At 34.8% G+C, this 16,407-nt stretch overlaps 1 protein-coding gene across 4 annotated transcripts in view; it reads left to right on the top strand.

Moving 5' to 3' along the window:
* Window positions 1–16,407, top strand: part of ATP11A (ATPase phospholipid transporting 11A) — a 115,990-nt gene that overhangs the window by 69,962 nt on the left and 29,621 nt on the right. For all 4 annotated transcript variants that reach the window (XM_033051886.2, XM_033051885.2, XM_033051888.2 and 1 more), the window contains exons 3-13: window positions 266–355; window positions 1,476–1,556; window positions 2,938–3,045; window positions 4,987–5,115; window positions 5,617–5,720; window positions 8,318–8,368; window positions 9,807–9,871; window positions 10,256–10,337; window positions 11,606–11,756; window positions 12,888–13,085; window positions 15,073–15,246. In XM_033051886.2, the coding sequence (XP_032907777.1) occupies window positions 266–355; window positions 1,476–1,556; window positions 2,938–3,045; window positions 4,987–5,115; window positions 5,617–5,720; window positions 8,318–8,368; window positions 9,807–9,871; window positions 10,256–10,337; window positions 11,606–11,756; window positions 12,888–13,085; window positions 15,073–15,246 (1,233 nt within the window). The remainder of the gene's footprint in view (window positions 1–265; window positions 356–1,475; window positions 1,557–2,937; window positions 3,046–4,986; window positions 5,116–5,616; window positions 5,721–8,317; window positions 8,369–9,806; window positions 9,872–10,255; window positions 10,338–11,605; window positions 11,757–12,887; window positions 13,086–15,072; window positions 15,247–16,407) is intronic.

The raw sequence follows: 16,407 nt of genomic DNA, 5'->3' as shown, positions 1-16,407 counted from the left end.
TTAACTCTGGATGCTAACTCTGGACAAGTATTGTTGCTAGTTAAAAATTATTACTGTCCCTAGTACAAAAATTATCACAGTTCAGAAAAGAACTATACTATTCAGAGAATATATGATTGTCAATTACAATTCAAATTCAGTAAAATATTAAACCAAGTAACAAAAACACTCCTGTTTCTTGTTTAATCTTGAAATAAGAGTTTAAAAATTGAATGTGAATAATATTTTCTTCACATGTGCTCATAATCTGTGCATTTGTTTTCAGTACACGTTTTGGAACTTCATACCAAAAAATTTGTTTGAGCAGTTCAGAAGAATAGCTAACTTCTATTTTCTCATCATTTTCCTTGTTCAGGTAAGCTGTCTTCCTTTTCCAGTAAGTTGTGTGCTCTTTCTAAAACAGGGAGAAGTTGAAAAAGGTTTTAAAATTAACTTGATTTTGATGACCATGGAGGTAAATGATTGAGCCTTGAAAGCCTTCGACACTGATGATGTGACAAAAGGAGTTTTATTTAATTTCGAGGTTATCAATGTGAATTTAATCTGAAGAGAATTTGACAGCATCACTATTTGGATGGCAAGACATGTCTTGAAAAAATTGAAAAGAATGTCTGTAATTTTTATTTTGTAATAAACATCCAGATCAGTAAAACTGTTACTATAAATTCTGTTGATGACGAATTTTTACTTGTTTTGCAAAAATACTATATTTTATAACAAAGTAATGTCTCTATAGCAGTTTTCCAAGTGTACTGTGATCAAAACCTGTGAGAACTGAAATAATAGGTACTGATGTGATGCTGGCTTAGGGAGGTACATAAATACTTGTTTTTGAAATTAGTTCCATGAATACCTAGTGTGTTGCTTTCTAAGTGTCTTAATTCTGAACCTGTCACATTCACTTATTGTGTTAAATAATAAAAATCTTACTAAGTGGAAAGCTGTTTTTCTTTGCAGACCATATTCTAGAAAAAAAGCAGTGCAGATTCCCAGGGCAACTTAGATTTTGTCATTTGCACACCCTCTGTGAATTCTGCCTTTTTGTTTTTGCAGAAGCCCCAGCTCAGTATTTCAGAATTTACTCATTGCGTGCATAAGAACAGCTCTCTTGTATAACTTGTAAAGCCAGTGCCATGCTAATTTTAAATGGACCTCCATAAGTTTGCTTCCAAAGCTGCAGCTTTCCAGTCTAATACTTCCTTAAAGTCTTGCAAGTGAGCATTTTTATGAGGCATTAACATCTGATGTTCATGTGATCTAACTGCAGTATTGTATCTTCTTGTAGAATCCAGTTTTCAAATTTTTATCAGTATAGTACACATTCTTAAAGTTGTATCGAAGTACTGGTTTTTCAATTAAAATTCCTTGATGCCCTGTAACATATTGATGAACTTTTTTGAACTATCTTACTTGAAAGATTGACTACTTACAGTCACAAAAATACAACTAGAAAATATTTGTTCTTTTTGTTGCAGTTAATTATTGATACACCAACTAGTCCAGTTACAAGTGGACTTCCACTCTTGTTTGTCATCACTGTCACAGCTATCAAACAGGTGAGTAATATAGTGAACAAAAATAAAACTAAAAAGTGAGTTGGGTCAGTTTGGGTCTGCTATCCAAGCAGTGACCCCCGCCACAGCCTGCAGGTCTGCTGTGGGAGAAGGTTCAAGAGAAAACCTTTATGCTGACACTCTTCAGTAGTAGCCAAAACCCTGGGGCGTAACCAAGACTGGTTTAGCCCCAAGTACAAAGCACAGCAGCACAGGACTGAGGAAAGATCACTCCAGATAGCCCCAAAACAGAGGATAACTTTGGTTGTCCCTTAATAGATAGCAGATAACCTACTACCTTCACAGTCTTTATGCTAAATGAAAACTTTTCCTTTGTGAGTCTTCAAAGAAGCTATGGAAAGTTGTGTTCCTCTTTCTTTACAGTGGTAACTATTAATAATTGAGTATATTCTGTAATTAAATTCAACACTTCTTGTTGAGCAGAAGTTGTGGTACATACAAGAGTGTTTTAGTGTGGCTTTCCCAGTCTTAAGATTTTAAATGTTACACTTTAAAGTATTACTATTAGTAGTGACCTAGCAAAGCCTGGGTTATGCCATGCTGTGCCTGGTACTGCAGTTCTGTGTATTTCCTTGATTTTTCTTCCCAACAACTTGTGTAGATTTTGAGTAGTGATGTTTTTGTTCTGCATTGAATTTTCAAAGAGAGTTAGATCTAAAAATGCTATGGACTACAAGAGGTATTTTCCATCTCTTAACCACTGATGACTTTGACAGTCCCAATCTTTGTCATATGGTAGGACATTTTTCAATAGAAGGTTGCAGATTCCCTATCCTTTAGTTCATCTGCTTGTAAAAAACACAAATTCATAGGGTAATTGGGCACTAAAAATAAGGTGCTCTGCAAAGTTTCTTGAAACAAAATTTGTCACAACTGTATATCGTATATAAGGTTAAAAGGTTTGGCTTAATCGTATGACAGTCATCAAATATGACAACCTTTTTGCCATTTCATCTCTTTATCATCTTGCAGGAAAAAGTCCCATTCTTCCAGAATATATTGCCTACACTACTACCTTCTTGTCAACTGCTTTTATAAGTTGAGTCAGTAGGGCATGAGCAAGAGATAATCACTTAAATACCAGAAACTGTTCTACACTTTTGAAGCCCTTATTCATCCAATTGTCTTCATTAAAATACATGGTTTTGTTGACTGATTGTAATTATGAATGTTCTTTTTCATAACTCTCCAACACAACTCTAGTAGTGACATGTATCACAATTTCATTTGTTGTAGGGAGAATATTTTTTCCCTTACAGTGATCAAGGATAATTCTTAAAATTTTCCTTACAATCTAGAGCTATTCTGTGTCTTTATAGCCAAATGTGCATCACTGCATTGTTTCCATTTCGCTGTTTTCTAGGGTTATGAAGATTGGCTGCGACATAAAGCTGACAATGCAATAAATCATTGCCCTGTTCATTTCATTCAACACGGTAAATTGGTTAGAAAGCAAAGCCGAAAATTAAGAGTAAGTAACTATGACTTAACAGGTTTCATGAGTCAGACTTTACTTCACCCTTCTTGTACACTTCACACAGGAAACAATTTATACAGAAATGTGGTATGATGATGTAGCTTTTGTTGCACTGAATGATCAGGCCTACAGTATCCTAATTTTTATTTTTATGACTCTGAGTAAAATATTTTTATAAAAGGAAACTTCTAATGAGTTAAACTGTTTAATGAGATTAGTTAAATCTCATTTATTATAATTCTAAAATTTTATTTTTAGATGTTAATATTGTTGATTTTTATCAGGCTGTTTTGCTTAACTGCAATTAACTAACTCCTTCCGTAAATGTTGCTTTCATTTTCCATTTCTAACTTGGAATTTCTGTCATGATTTATTTTTCCTCTATTTTCTGTCCACTGTGATTATCACAGAATCATAGGATGCTTTGGGTTGGTAGGGCTCTTAAAGATCATGAAGTTCCAATCCCTGTGCTGTCGGCAGGGACACCTTGCACTAGACCAGGTTGTTGAGAGCCTTATTCAGCCTGGCTTTGAATGCTCTCTAGGATGGGGTATAATTGCTATTATGCACATTGATAATTTATTTAAGCCTGATTGTGACAGTCAGTGCTATGTATAGAGACACATGCAGACACAACACATTCTAAATATTTTCTCAAAACATGTCAAAACACAATCTCTTCATTGACCTTGTGAATTCTGCTTCATTCCATTTTTGGTATATTTTCAGCAATTTTTGCTGCGTGTGGGTTTTTGTGGTTATTTTTTTGTTTTTGTTTTTTGGGTTTTTTTTGTTTTTTAATTTTTTTTGTGAGCAGATTAACTTTGTAATATTATTTTCTTTAGAACTCAGAAAATTTTATATTTGTTTGGAATTTTCTTATTTTTAATATGTTTATTTGGATGTCATTTTCTGCTCTGTTGTTTTTGGGCATAAGTGTACCAACAGTGTTCACAGCCTTTCTGCTGTGACCTTCTATTTGAGTGTGATAGCTTCTGCCTAGGGCTTTCTGGTAATAAAAAAAATTAGGACATCACATGCTTGAGAGTTCCAGGTGTGTTAACTAACCAGTTAAATATTCCAAACAAAAAAAGCTTTTTTTTCATATCTACAATGAGATAAATCTCATTTTTTATGATAATTCTAAAATTTTGCTTTTAGATGTTATTATAACTGATTTTTATCTGACTGTTTTACTTAACTGGAATTAAGTGACTCCTGCCAACAGCTAAGGATAGTAGAATTTAGCTTTATAAGCATATAACAAGAGCAAAGATTAAGCTGAGTCTTATTATAATAAATTACGACTTAAAAGTATATTGAACAGATGTTGACCTACAGGAAAAATTGCAAAAATTGCATATTTTGCTGGGATTTTTATTAAAACCCTGATATTCCTAGAACATGGAATATGTGTTTTGCCACTTGTTTAACCTCAAAACTATTTTTTCTTGAATGATTTGCAAGAATATTTTGAATTTTTAATTGGTTAGCTGTTCTGTTGCAACATTCTGTCATGCTGTAAAATATTGCCTATGAATAAAAGTTATTCTGCTCACCTTTAAACATGGATGAAAATAGGATGGACTTCTAGTCAAAAATTCTGCTATAAAGGTATCCTGTTTTCATCAGCAGATTAAATTGTTGACTTTTTCAGCTGTGTCCAAGAGCAGTTCACATCTCCTGGTGGTTTTGTTGTATGTAGTCTTGAAACAAGGTTAGTATCTTCCACCTCTCAAATAATGTTACAAAACTTAGTAAGGCAGTACTTGCAGGGTAGTTATCCTGAGAGGAAAGCCAGGAACAGTAGATCTCTGTCATTCCACAAGGTATAATTCAGTTTTCCAGAGATGTCTTTTGTATTAGTCTGGGTTTTAATTTTGAAATTTGGGCTGCTACATACATGCATTTTATTTTCTTGTGTTTTTTCCTTAGGTTGGAGATATTGTAATGGTAAAAGAAGATGAAAAATTCCCATGTGATTTAATATTCCTATCGAGTAGTAGAGGAGATGGAACATGTTTTGTTACAACAACTAGTTTGGATGGTGAATCCAGTCACAAAGTAATTAGATTTACTACATTTTCTTTTTAAGGCAAAGTTTGCATTTAATTTTTGACACAGGTCACAATATGACCTCATGCTTATATGTGTAAGCAGGTACACGAATTTGTGTAATTTATGTTTCTACTGTCTGACTTAATTTCTCTAAAAGTAATGTTATTTTATGAAAAGTTTAAGTCATTTATTTATGATTTTGTCTGTGTCCAGCATGGGTATGCAGATTACAGTGGTAATACACTAATTTTTTGTACTTAAGTGTTTTCATGGTGGCCTGATTTACGAATACACTGTAAGGTACTTGCACATAACTGCATAATCATTAAAAAAGAGATTGGAAAAGACCATGTAAGAAGTTGCCCAAATAGGAGCATTTAGAGATGCTTTTTATTGGAATTACGAGCTCTTACATAAAAGTTAGTAAATTTCATGCTGAACTGCAGTGATTATTGTCTTGTATGTCTGCTCTTTTTTATTTTATTTACATGTTTTTATTAATTCCAGACTTACTATGCTGTTCAAGACACAAAGGCATTTCACAATGAACAAGAAATTGATGCACTACATGCTACCATTGAATGTGAACAACCTCAGCCTGACCTTTATAAGTAAGACAATAATTCTTACCTGTTTCATTAAAGGTACCTGAGCAATAGGTCATAAAAGTATCATAATGCAAAGATACTGACTGCATCTCTCTGGTTAGAGTGAGTCCAGAGTGAGCTTGAAGGCAGGTAAGTCTTCCATCCATACTCATTTTGTGCAGGTGTGCCCTAGGTATGCTCTGGGGTAGTGATTTCCAAAGGGGCAAGGCACAAAGCAGTCCCCTGAGGAATGTGGCAAAAATTTTAGAACTTCTGTTTCTTTTTTTTAATACAAAAATAAGAAAGAAATTAAGCTTTGCTAATATTTACTATACTTCTTGATATTGGCACCCATACCCTCTCTGTATGTCACATGCAGTTTGTGAGTTTCTGCAGAGGAAGAGGGTGTTCCACAATATGGAAAAGTTGCCTGTGGCACTCACTCCTTTACTTTCAGTGTATTGCAAAGTACTGTCATTTATGTGTACCCAGTTAAATGGGTAGACATACCATATATATATATAAATATACAGATTATATTGTCTAGTTTTAACTAAAATAGCACTCACAAAATGCTGAAGTGGCTTAAAAAGACTCTTGCAAAGTTACTGCAGATTGAAGATAATATTAACATTCTGGCACTAATGAACAATAAGAAAATGGCAAGGACTTCTAGTCATGGTAGAGAACTTCATCAGTCACATCACAAATAAAGCTACTTCAGTCTAATCAGATCTGACATGGTATCACCCAGAAAAAAATTTAAATTGTCAAGACTTGTTGAAATACAGATTTTCATCTACTCTTGTTAACCATGAGCCTCACACCATTGGCTTTGAAATACTAGCTAATGACAGCACAAAACCATCATGGTTAGGAAAGCACTTTAATGCAGAACGTGAAGAAAAATGTCTACAGTTGTATAAAGTCGTGCAATACTCAATATTTGACAAAAGAACTGTACACAATTCCACTAAACCTTATGAGAAATCTTGAAAAGCCTCTTTTGAGATTTCTTTCTTAATAGTGATACAAAAAGTCCTGTACAATTGAGAGACCACTTGTTTTTTTGCCACAGTAAAAAATAGCTGAAATAATACACAGAAAACAATATGATGTGAAGTGAAAATGCACTCTTTTGACAGCAAATACTGTTAGAAGATGAAAAAAAAACCCATTGCTTATTTCTGAGGTGTGAAGGCATCTCTTTTCTGTGATCTTGGTGATTAAGCAGCTGTTTTAGAAATCTGCTTGTGAACAGGTTCTTTAGAGTATCAAGTCCATCCTTTTTTGAAATACTTGACTCTCAAAGTGAATGACTGCAAGTTGAAACTCATGTTATTATAAATAGTGGAATTCTTCGGAACAGCTTTTGACACACAAACAATGAAAATGGTTGTTGGTAGTCAGCTTGTATCTCTTCTGATTTTTACTTGTAACTTTACCTCTCAGCAGAACACAGTGGTGAATCTTTTTTTCCAAAGGTTATTTTATGTCATGATGCATCATAACCAGCTGTACATTATGTCTTCAGATGTGGCCCCACCATGTTGTATGCTCTCTAAGCAGACAGGTTACCACTCCTCTGAGCCTCAGAGGTTCCCTGTTTCCCAGTTTCCTCTACCACTGAGAGCCCTAAAGTCCAGCTTAATCCCCTTTGAATTAGGTTGTCCACTTGGACAGTAGTATTGCAAATACTGAGTGTACTGAGTCTGGTTGGAATGAAGTCAGTTCTCTTCATAGCAGCCAGTGTAGGGTGGTGGCGTTGCTCAGAGACTAAAACAGCATTAACTTCACACCATGGTTGTAGCTATTGTTGCCAAATTTTTGCACAGTGTCAAACTTCATGTTCCTCATTTTGCCCTTCCAACAAATAGGTTAGGGGTGGACAAGAGGCTGGGATGGACACAGCCAGGGTGGCTGACCTCAGTTGACCAGAGGGTCTGTGCCATGTAGTGTCATGCTCAGCAGTAAAACCAGGGGGCCGGGGGCAGTCTTCCAGAGCAGCTGTTGCTTGGAGACTGGCTGGACATTGGCAGGCTCATGGGAGGTCATGAGTGGTCACCTTTGTGTCACATGTTTTTTCCCCTTCACTTATTAAACTGTCAGGATCTTGCTTTTGCTCTTCCAATTCTCTTCCTTGCTGGGGAGAGAAGGAGCAAGAGGCTGATGGGTGCTTAGCTGCTATCCCAGGTCAAGCCACTGCATACACATAAAATGAACTGACAGATATTCAGAGGAAGAATTACTTACTAACTCTATGCTTTGATTTTAGTTGTAGGCTGTAGATGTTTTACAAGATAGTAATTGCACTGACTTATCCCAAACCATTTAGGGAATCAGGCTTTTTATTTCTTGTTCATGGGTCTACTTAGATGATTTATCTCTTAATTTTTACACCTCTTTATATGGAAAATTTATGTTGTTACCATTCTGTGTATTTTTGTATTTTCATGTTTTAAGTGTATATCTATATATATCTCTTATGTTCTTGTTCATGTTCTGCATAATTGGAGCCTGTTCAGTTGGAAAATGTTCTCTGTGATACACACTTTCTAGAAAATATTTCTTAAATAATCTGTTAACAGTACTGTTAAACTACTTGTATATTTCCCTTTCAGATTTGTTGGTCGGATAAATGTTTACCATGATAGGAATGAGCCTATTGCAAGGTGGGGAGATCCAGAGTTTCTACATATTTAAATATTTCACAATTGAATAAGTATCAATAATGAGAATTACCTTTGGTTCACCAACAGTATACTGCTTTATTTTAGTGATAGAATATTTTTCTCTAAGAAGATTTCAGGCTACTATTTCATAAATAATTGATATTTCATCATCTTTCTCTTATTTCATATTTTAATGTCTTTATTCAACTGCAATTTTATGTGAAATATATTTAGTTTGTAAATTATGTTGATAGGATTTTGGCAGTACTTGTACAATACTGCCCCATTACCATGAGATCATGGTAGTGCACTAAACAATATAAATAATACAACTTGTGTATTTCATTTTTTGTAGATTTTGAAGGGTTTGAACATGTCAAATTTTTTGTGTTCAATTTTACTAAGAGTATTTGTACTTCTGTCTAAAATGTCCATAGTACTGTGTGTTCAAGGAAGGCAACATCCAGTTTGCTGTACCTGATTGTGTTCTGATTCTTGCCACAAAGAGGGAAAACAATAGGACAAAAAAACTGCTTGCTGGTGTGCTGTCCTAGATCCCAGCATGTGGGGAATTACTCACTGCTGGTTAAATGCCTTGCTAACCTCAGTGTATCTGTAAATACATTATTTTCTGTCACAGTCTGCTGTGGAAACTGTCAATTGATCTGGGTCATTCATGTGACATCGTTCTACTAGCTTCTTGAAACTAGTTTCAGGTTTTACATCAGAATTGTGGCCCTGTTTGTTTGGAGTTTCTTGATTGTTTTTGGGGAATTTCGTACCACAAGTACACTTTGAATAACATTGAAAACCACTGAATGTACTTTTTGGGTTTTTGTTTTTATTACTGTATAGATAGAATCTGACAATTCCGCTATGCGATCTGTCCGTAAAGTAGTCCTTGGTTTTGAACTCATGTGATGATTAGTACATATCATGTTCCAGAATATTGTTTAAACTTCATTGAGGTCCTTACATCAATTCCTGTACTCTTCAATAAATTATTTTACCTATATTTATTGGTATTTTAAAAAATGTTTACAGCAAGTATCAAAAATATTTTGAATGCCATTTATACTTAAAATAAAATAGGAGTGTATTATTCTTAAGCAGTTCTAGCATACAGGACACTATAGTTTATATAAGCCTAAAAATAATATAATTAATATTTTTTAAAAATAAGTACTATGCAATTCGAATGTTGAGTCTTTATGGTGTTTAGGTGCATTGGTTTAAGATGTGAATCGTGAGATTGTGAGCTTAATTTTAGACATCTGTTTATCTACTTTTAATTTTCATTTTAAAATTTTAAATTTACCTTGTAATTTGTTAAAATAAAAGGGTTTTAGTAGAACTGGTTTCCTGTTTTATGTAACTTCCACTAAGGTGTGACAGTTTTCTCTAAATATTTACATTTGGTAATACTTTCCTTTTGCAGGCCATTAGGATCTGAAAATCTGCTTCTTAGAGGAGCCACTTTAAAGAACACAGAAAAAATCTTTGGTAAATATTTCTAATTACTATTTTAATGGGCCCTGAAGTAATAAACTAACACCAAACAAGGTTACAAGCCTACAATTACTACTGGGCTTATGATTTCTATTGGGTCCCTTGTTTTACAGCTTTTCAACGAGGTTTAATGTTGTTGCATAGAAACACTTCAGCAATCGGAAACTCTGACTGGAATGGGATATAAGTGCTGCTTAAAATTTCTAAGTACCAAGATAATAAAGCCATTTCTGATTATGGATTATCATCAAATCTGTGGTTTCTTTCTTCAGACTAAAGAATTAAAGAAATGACAGGGTATAATAATCTAATAAATTGTGCTCTTTTGAAGTTACTGCACTGTGCAATCATTAGTAAAAACAAGTTGTCTAATTTCAGGTGTTGCTATCTACACTGGCATGGAAACCAAGATGGCATTAAATTACCAGTCAAAATCACAGAAGAGATCTGCTGTAGAGAAGTAAAATTTCTAATACTTATTTTGGGGTTTGAAAGCTGCATGTTTGAATGGTGCAAATCAGATTTTTTTTCTCTCAAAGTGTATGTTTTATTGATTTAAACAAAAAAAAAGAGGTAGAGGGACTTAAAATTTTCTTCTAAAATAATTTTTTACTTATGCAAGTCATATAATACCATATAAATGAGGTTCTCAATACCACATTATTTTTGTTAGATGTTTAAAAAATAAAGCCATTTTGATTTAATGCTTAGCTCTTTAATATATGCTGTTTTGTTGTTCCATAAAACTTTTCTTTCACTGTTTAGAGTACATTTGCTGACAGTTTTCCGAGGTTGTGCTTTTTATTATCCTAACATTCAATGCTTTTCATTGTAATTAAGTCTTGAATTCAGTAAAAATAACTTTTTAATGCACTTCACTTTGAATCAGCTGCAGTAACACTGTTTGTCTGTGGCATGTTTTTCATGGTTTAGCTTAAAGTAACAAATTCCATAGAGACATACATGATGGGAGAGTAAGGCAATGCTGTCCTTAAGGAGTGAGCTGACATTGCTTGCTTACTATTTTTAAAATTGAGACTATTTTCTGTTCTTACTTTGCTATCTGAAGTCATCAGCTCTGAGTAAGATGTCCAGGCTTGTGAAAAACAAGATGTCATTGATTGAGGCAAGATGTACTGACCAGCTGACAGCCTTTCTCTTACACAGTGACTGAACAATGATGATGTGTCTCTTCCTATTGTTATTGATGTATAACCCATGGCTCTTAGTTCACGCGTGTCATTAATGAAAATATCATCTTAAATGCAAAATAGTCTTGCTCTTTTTTAGATCTGCCTAGAGTTAAAACATTACAGCTATATAGCAAAATTTTCTTTCTTGGTTTTATATTTCTATAAAAGTACTTACATGAGTGATCGATCTTACAATGATTCAGTGAAGTGGCATGAAAAGGTCTGCAGATACAAGCCCAGTATTCTGTTGTGATTCTATCTATGCTCTCATTTTCATTAATATACTAGTTTTGGTAATTTGTCACACACATTTTGAAAACAACTATAAAAATAGAAAAATAGAAATTAAAAATAGAAAATAATGTCAATAATGTTTTCCTCATTGGAAAAACACTTGTAAGAGTTATTTAACAACTTAGCATTGTTAAACTTGCAGCAGATGTAAGACTGATGTACGAGTACAACATTTTCTAGTAAACTCTGTAGTTTACATGCTAATAGGGTTCTTATTTTGCCTTTTTTTTTTTTTTTTTAGATCAATGAATGTATTTCTTGTTGTATACCTCTGTATTCTCGTCAGTAAAGCACTAATAAATACTGTACTGAAGTATGCCTGGCAGAGTGAACCATTTCGTGATGAGCCATGGTATAATCAGAAAACAGAGCCTGAAAAGAAAAGAAATTTGGTATGGAAATAAATTATAATACCAAGAAAGTTTCCCTAAACCCTTAATTTATAGAGATTCTTCTGAAAAGTATATACAGCCTGCTTACTTACCAGTCATGCTTTTTTGCTGACAGTGGGGATAGTGTACTTATAGAAAGCTTGTGTGTTAAATTTTTGCCCTTAAGTTGTATGTGTGAATGTAACTGATGAGAAAATGTCTGGTTTGGTATAGAAAGCTTAATGAAAGTGTTTTGGAGCTGCTTGTTTTTTATATAAACTACTGAAGAATTGACCTCTTGCAGAGAAATACAAGGGCTGGAAGGAATCCCACAGCTATTGGCAGTCCTGTAAGAGACATGTTCAAAATAATCCACTGTAGGACTCTCCATAAAAATGCCCCTCAGAAGCTTAGTTTCATATTGCTGTTACGAGCACTCGAGGCGTCAGAGAGCATCAGTCACCAGTGCCAGTAAACCCTGCCCTGCAGAAAGCACAGTATTTATTTCACTAAATCCTCCCAGTCAGACTAGGGGAAAATTTGCTTCCTTGCCCTAAAGGCATGAGGAGCAAGCACATGCTAGGCAGTCATTCTAGAGTTCTCATTACCACCTCTAGTACTGTCTCAACCTGCTCAGCGGGTTGGCTGTAGCTCCACCAAGTCTCCACTACTGAAAAATTGAGCCAGGTATGTGCATACATTCTGCTTGTGTTGAGAGAGGGAAAGGAAACCCTTTATTTATTATGAAAATGCTGTTATGCAATTTGGTAATCCTTGAAGGAGTTGCTGTGGAACTATGTTCTTTTTCCGGTAATTTTTGAATGTACATGTTAATGTTTTCCATGTTCCCCAAAAAGTCTTCACCATGCTCATTAGTTGCTCTAGATCTTTACAGTAATCTTAAGTAATGGTATTCTACACCTCTATGTCTGTAAAGAAAAATGCAAATTGAAAAGAAAAAGCTCTGTTGTATGCCAGTTGTGATATTATAAATCATGAAGATTTGTATCCTGTGCTGAACTGTGAGCTGTGAATGGTGTTGCTTACTGTTCAAAAGTTATTTGAAAAAAACTATTTATAAATGCATGTAGTAATCTTGCAGTCTTGAATGGTATGTGAAAAATCAATATTTTCATCTTGTTTCTTTGGCAGTTTCTTCAAGCTTTTACAGACTTTCTTGCATTCATGGTTCTTTTCAACTACATTATTCCTGTATCCATGTATGTCACTGTGGAAATGCAGAAATTTCTTGGTTCTTATTTCATTGCATGGGATGAGGAAATGTTTGATGAGGATACAGGTGAAGGACCACTGGTGAACACTTCTGACCTCAATGAAGAGTTGGGACAGGTAAATTTTGTTGAATGACAATTTTTTTTCAACTATTTCTACTGTAGGTTTTTATTTTAAAATTGTTACTTCAAGGTTTTTTGGTTTTGTTTTATTTTGGACTTTTTTCAGCTACATGTACATTTTCTTTAGTGATGATTAATTTAAAACATAAAATCTGAGATATTTTTATTTTCAGAATCAATAATTCTGATTTCTCACCTAGTCAGTGGAATTCAATTAGTGTCACTGTAGTATTAAGGGATAAACTTCCTCCTCTCCTTTGATTATAGAGGGAAACTATATAAACATCTAGCTTTCTTAGATTAAAAGTTAGATGGAAAAAATCTTAACCCTTTTTGTCTGACTAGACTGACACTATATCTCCAGACACAATTTTTATCCATTGAAATGATTGTCAGTCTCATTCGTGAAAAGATATTCTGTTCTGTGTTAAAAAAATCATCACCTTGAGACAGATACAGATGCATTTTTTTTAGGAAAATATTTAAGGTCTCAGTTAAAAATGTTTTCATAGGTTTTTCAAATAAATAAGATGCTATATTTCTTTCTTTTTCTCATCAAACTGATAATAATGCTTTTAAGGACACACATCTATTTGAATTAAGGGTGGTACCAGATATTTCTTTATTGTGGCAGACACTTGACATTGTCTCCAACAAGGTCCTCGAAGAGGGGGTGTACAGCCAGGCTCAGAGGGTGGTGGTCAGCAGGGCACTGTGGGAGGCCAGTATCTGGCAGTGTACACTGGGGGTCAGTACTAGCTCGCATCCTGGTCATTACAGATTTGGGTGACCAGGGACCATCCAGCTGGAAAGCAGCTTTGCAGATAAGAATCTGCAAGTCCTGATGGAAATAAAGTTCAGCATGAGCCAGTGGTGTGTCCTTACGGCAAAAAGGGCCAGTGGTATCATGGGTTGCACTAGGCAAAGTGTTGCCAACAGGTTGAGGGAGGTGATCCTAGCCCTCTCCAGGCCTCACCTGGAGTGCTGTGCCCAGTTCTGGGCTCCTCACTACTGACACATCTGTAGGAGCATCCTGGAAGGAGCCTGGTGGAGGGCCACAAAGACAGCCAAGGGACTGGACTTTGCATGGCTCATGCAAAGACAGGTAGAGGGAGCTGGGACTTTCCAGCCTGGAGGAAAGGAGGTTCAGGGAAGATCTTACTGAAGTATACAAATACCTTTTTAGTTTGTTCAGTGCACTGCATAAATGGTGAAGTTTGATAAACAATCTGATGAATTCTAAATAATAGTCTTATTTTAAGTATTTAGTTCCTTACCTTATTTCATTCTCTTAGTTTATCAAATATGACATGCAGTGTGTATACATTACCTGCATCCAGGATCCAAAATTGAACCAATCTGGTACTTCTAGCTGATAGTTCAGGTTTTGTTTTTATTTTTAATACTGTTAGACTTAAGCACTGAGGCCTATTGTAAAAGATAAAGTTAATGAAAAAGTCAATATTGAGACAAAATGAGTGTTTTCAGGGTAATTACAGTGGCCATGTGCATGACTGTATGTGTCCACAATCCTCATTTAAACAAACATAATTCTAATGGGGAATTCTGATACACTGTTCTGACAGTGACTGATCCAAATCCAGGCATGTGCATTAAATAATAATCCCTGGGAAATGAAATTTGTATGCATTTTATTTCTATAAATACCTGTCTTGCAGCAAGAAAGACATTGAAAAACTAAAAAAGGACCTAGAGAGAAGAGTGGAAGTAGGTTAAATACATAATTTACATGTGTTATGAGGCAAATGATAGCATTGTTTGATACTCTTGTAGGATAAAATCTTTCAGGACCTGTATTTCTATGGAGATAACTGACAAAAGAAATTGTTGTCTTCCTTTTCTGAAAGAGCATAAGAATTTTCAAAGAGAGGTGTAACCCAGTAATAAACTCTATTTTGTTCAGAAACATTGGAAAATCTCTGTTCACATTCCTGCTGTTTTTATTTTGTGCTCATTTGCAGATTGAGTATGTCTTCACAGATAAAACAGGAACATTAACTGAGAACAATATGGAGTTTGTAGAATGTTGCATTGAAGGGCATGTTTATGTACCACATGTTATCTGCAATGGACAAATCCTCCATGATTGTACAGGGATTGATATGATTGATTCCTCTCCAGGAGGTAGTGGAAAGGTATGATAACTCTGTGTTCTTGGTTTTTTACAATGAAACATTAAAATTGAACTGTACTGATGAAGGGAACATTAAAAATTCAACATTCTTGAATTTTACTAATCAAAGTAGATAACTGCATAGTTAAGAGTAAGACGTAAAGGCTTAATGGGAAGTTTTTCATTTTAATGCGGTTGTATAGCTGGGTTAAAACCCAAATATAGAAATTTCTCTAATTAACAGCTACAGACTCAGATAACTGGTTTCCATTTAACCTTAGCTACAATAGGGAAAGCAAGACAAGAAAATCCTTAAATGGGAAAATGGGGGCTTAGTGCAAGCACTTATTTAGTCATCACTAAGTGAAAATGTGTCCAGAGAATGGTTTATGATCAAATTGAATTACTTTAAAATGTGACTTAATTTAGCCACATCTGAAGTGTACTATCTCCAACATGTATTGTGGCTGTTTGCTGTGTAAAGCAAAATTAGTTGAAAGTTTGGGAGTCTTCACATATCAATAGGTGAACAGGATGTATAAGGACAGGATAATCACAGGCAAAGTATGATGTATTTTTTATTACATCAGTAGATTGTCCTGTAATTCATACTCACTTCATATCATACCCTTCACTGTGACAAAGTGAGGTCTCTTAAAATATGTTGGTGTAATTCAAAAGCCTTTTGTATCTCACCCATGACCCTCAGAATGTGGTCCTGAGGTATGCTGAGTTTTTATCTTGGAATCACAATGGCACAGACAGTTTGTATTTAACAGCACAGAAGAAATGGTTTCAGACACAAAGATAAAGATGTAACACAGACAGGTATCCGTGAAATAGAAATCTCTTTCTGTTGCTAGGATCTGTCATTACCAAACCAACTGAAATTTCATAGGAAGTGGTTGGCTTGGAGCTGCCTAAGTATGTGCACTTCAGTAATTTAATTCCAAGGAGTGTTCAAGCTGCTCAAGAGATTGAAATCTGTAAGCCCCGCTAAGGCCTGTGGTCCAGGTACTACATCCTTTTGGGTGAACTCGAGGCTTCTAAATTAATACCTTGACTGGTATTTAATTAATGCAAGTTGTTAAAGTTTAAGCAAAAGTAAAGAAAAAACACCTTTAGCCACATCTAGCTAGGCATTCAGAGGAGGTAGAAGATGCACACTGGGGGTTTTTAGCAT

The sequence above is a fragment of the Catharus ustulatus genome, chromosome 2, assembly GCF_009819885.2.
Source record: "Catharus ustulatus isolate bCatUst1 chromosome 2, bCatUst1.pri.v2, whole genome shotgun sequence".
Taxonomy (NCBI): Eukaryota; Metazoa; Chordata; class Aves; order Passeriformes; family Turdidae; genus Catharus; species Catharus ustulatus.
Note: the sequence above shows the minus strand (reverse complement) of the source record. Positions and strands in the feature narration are given on the sequence as shown.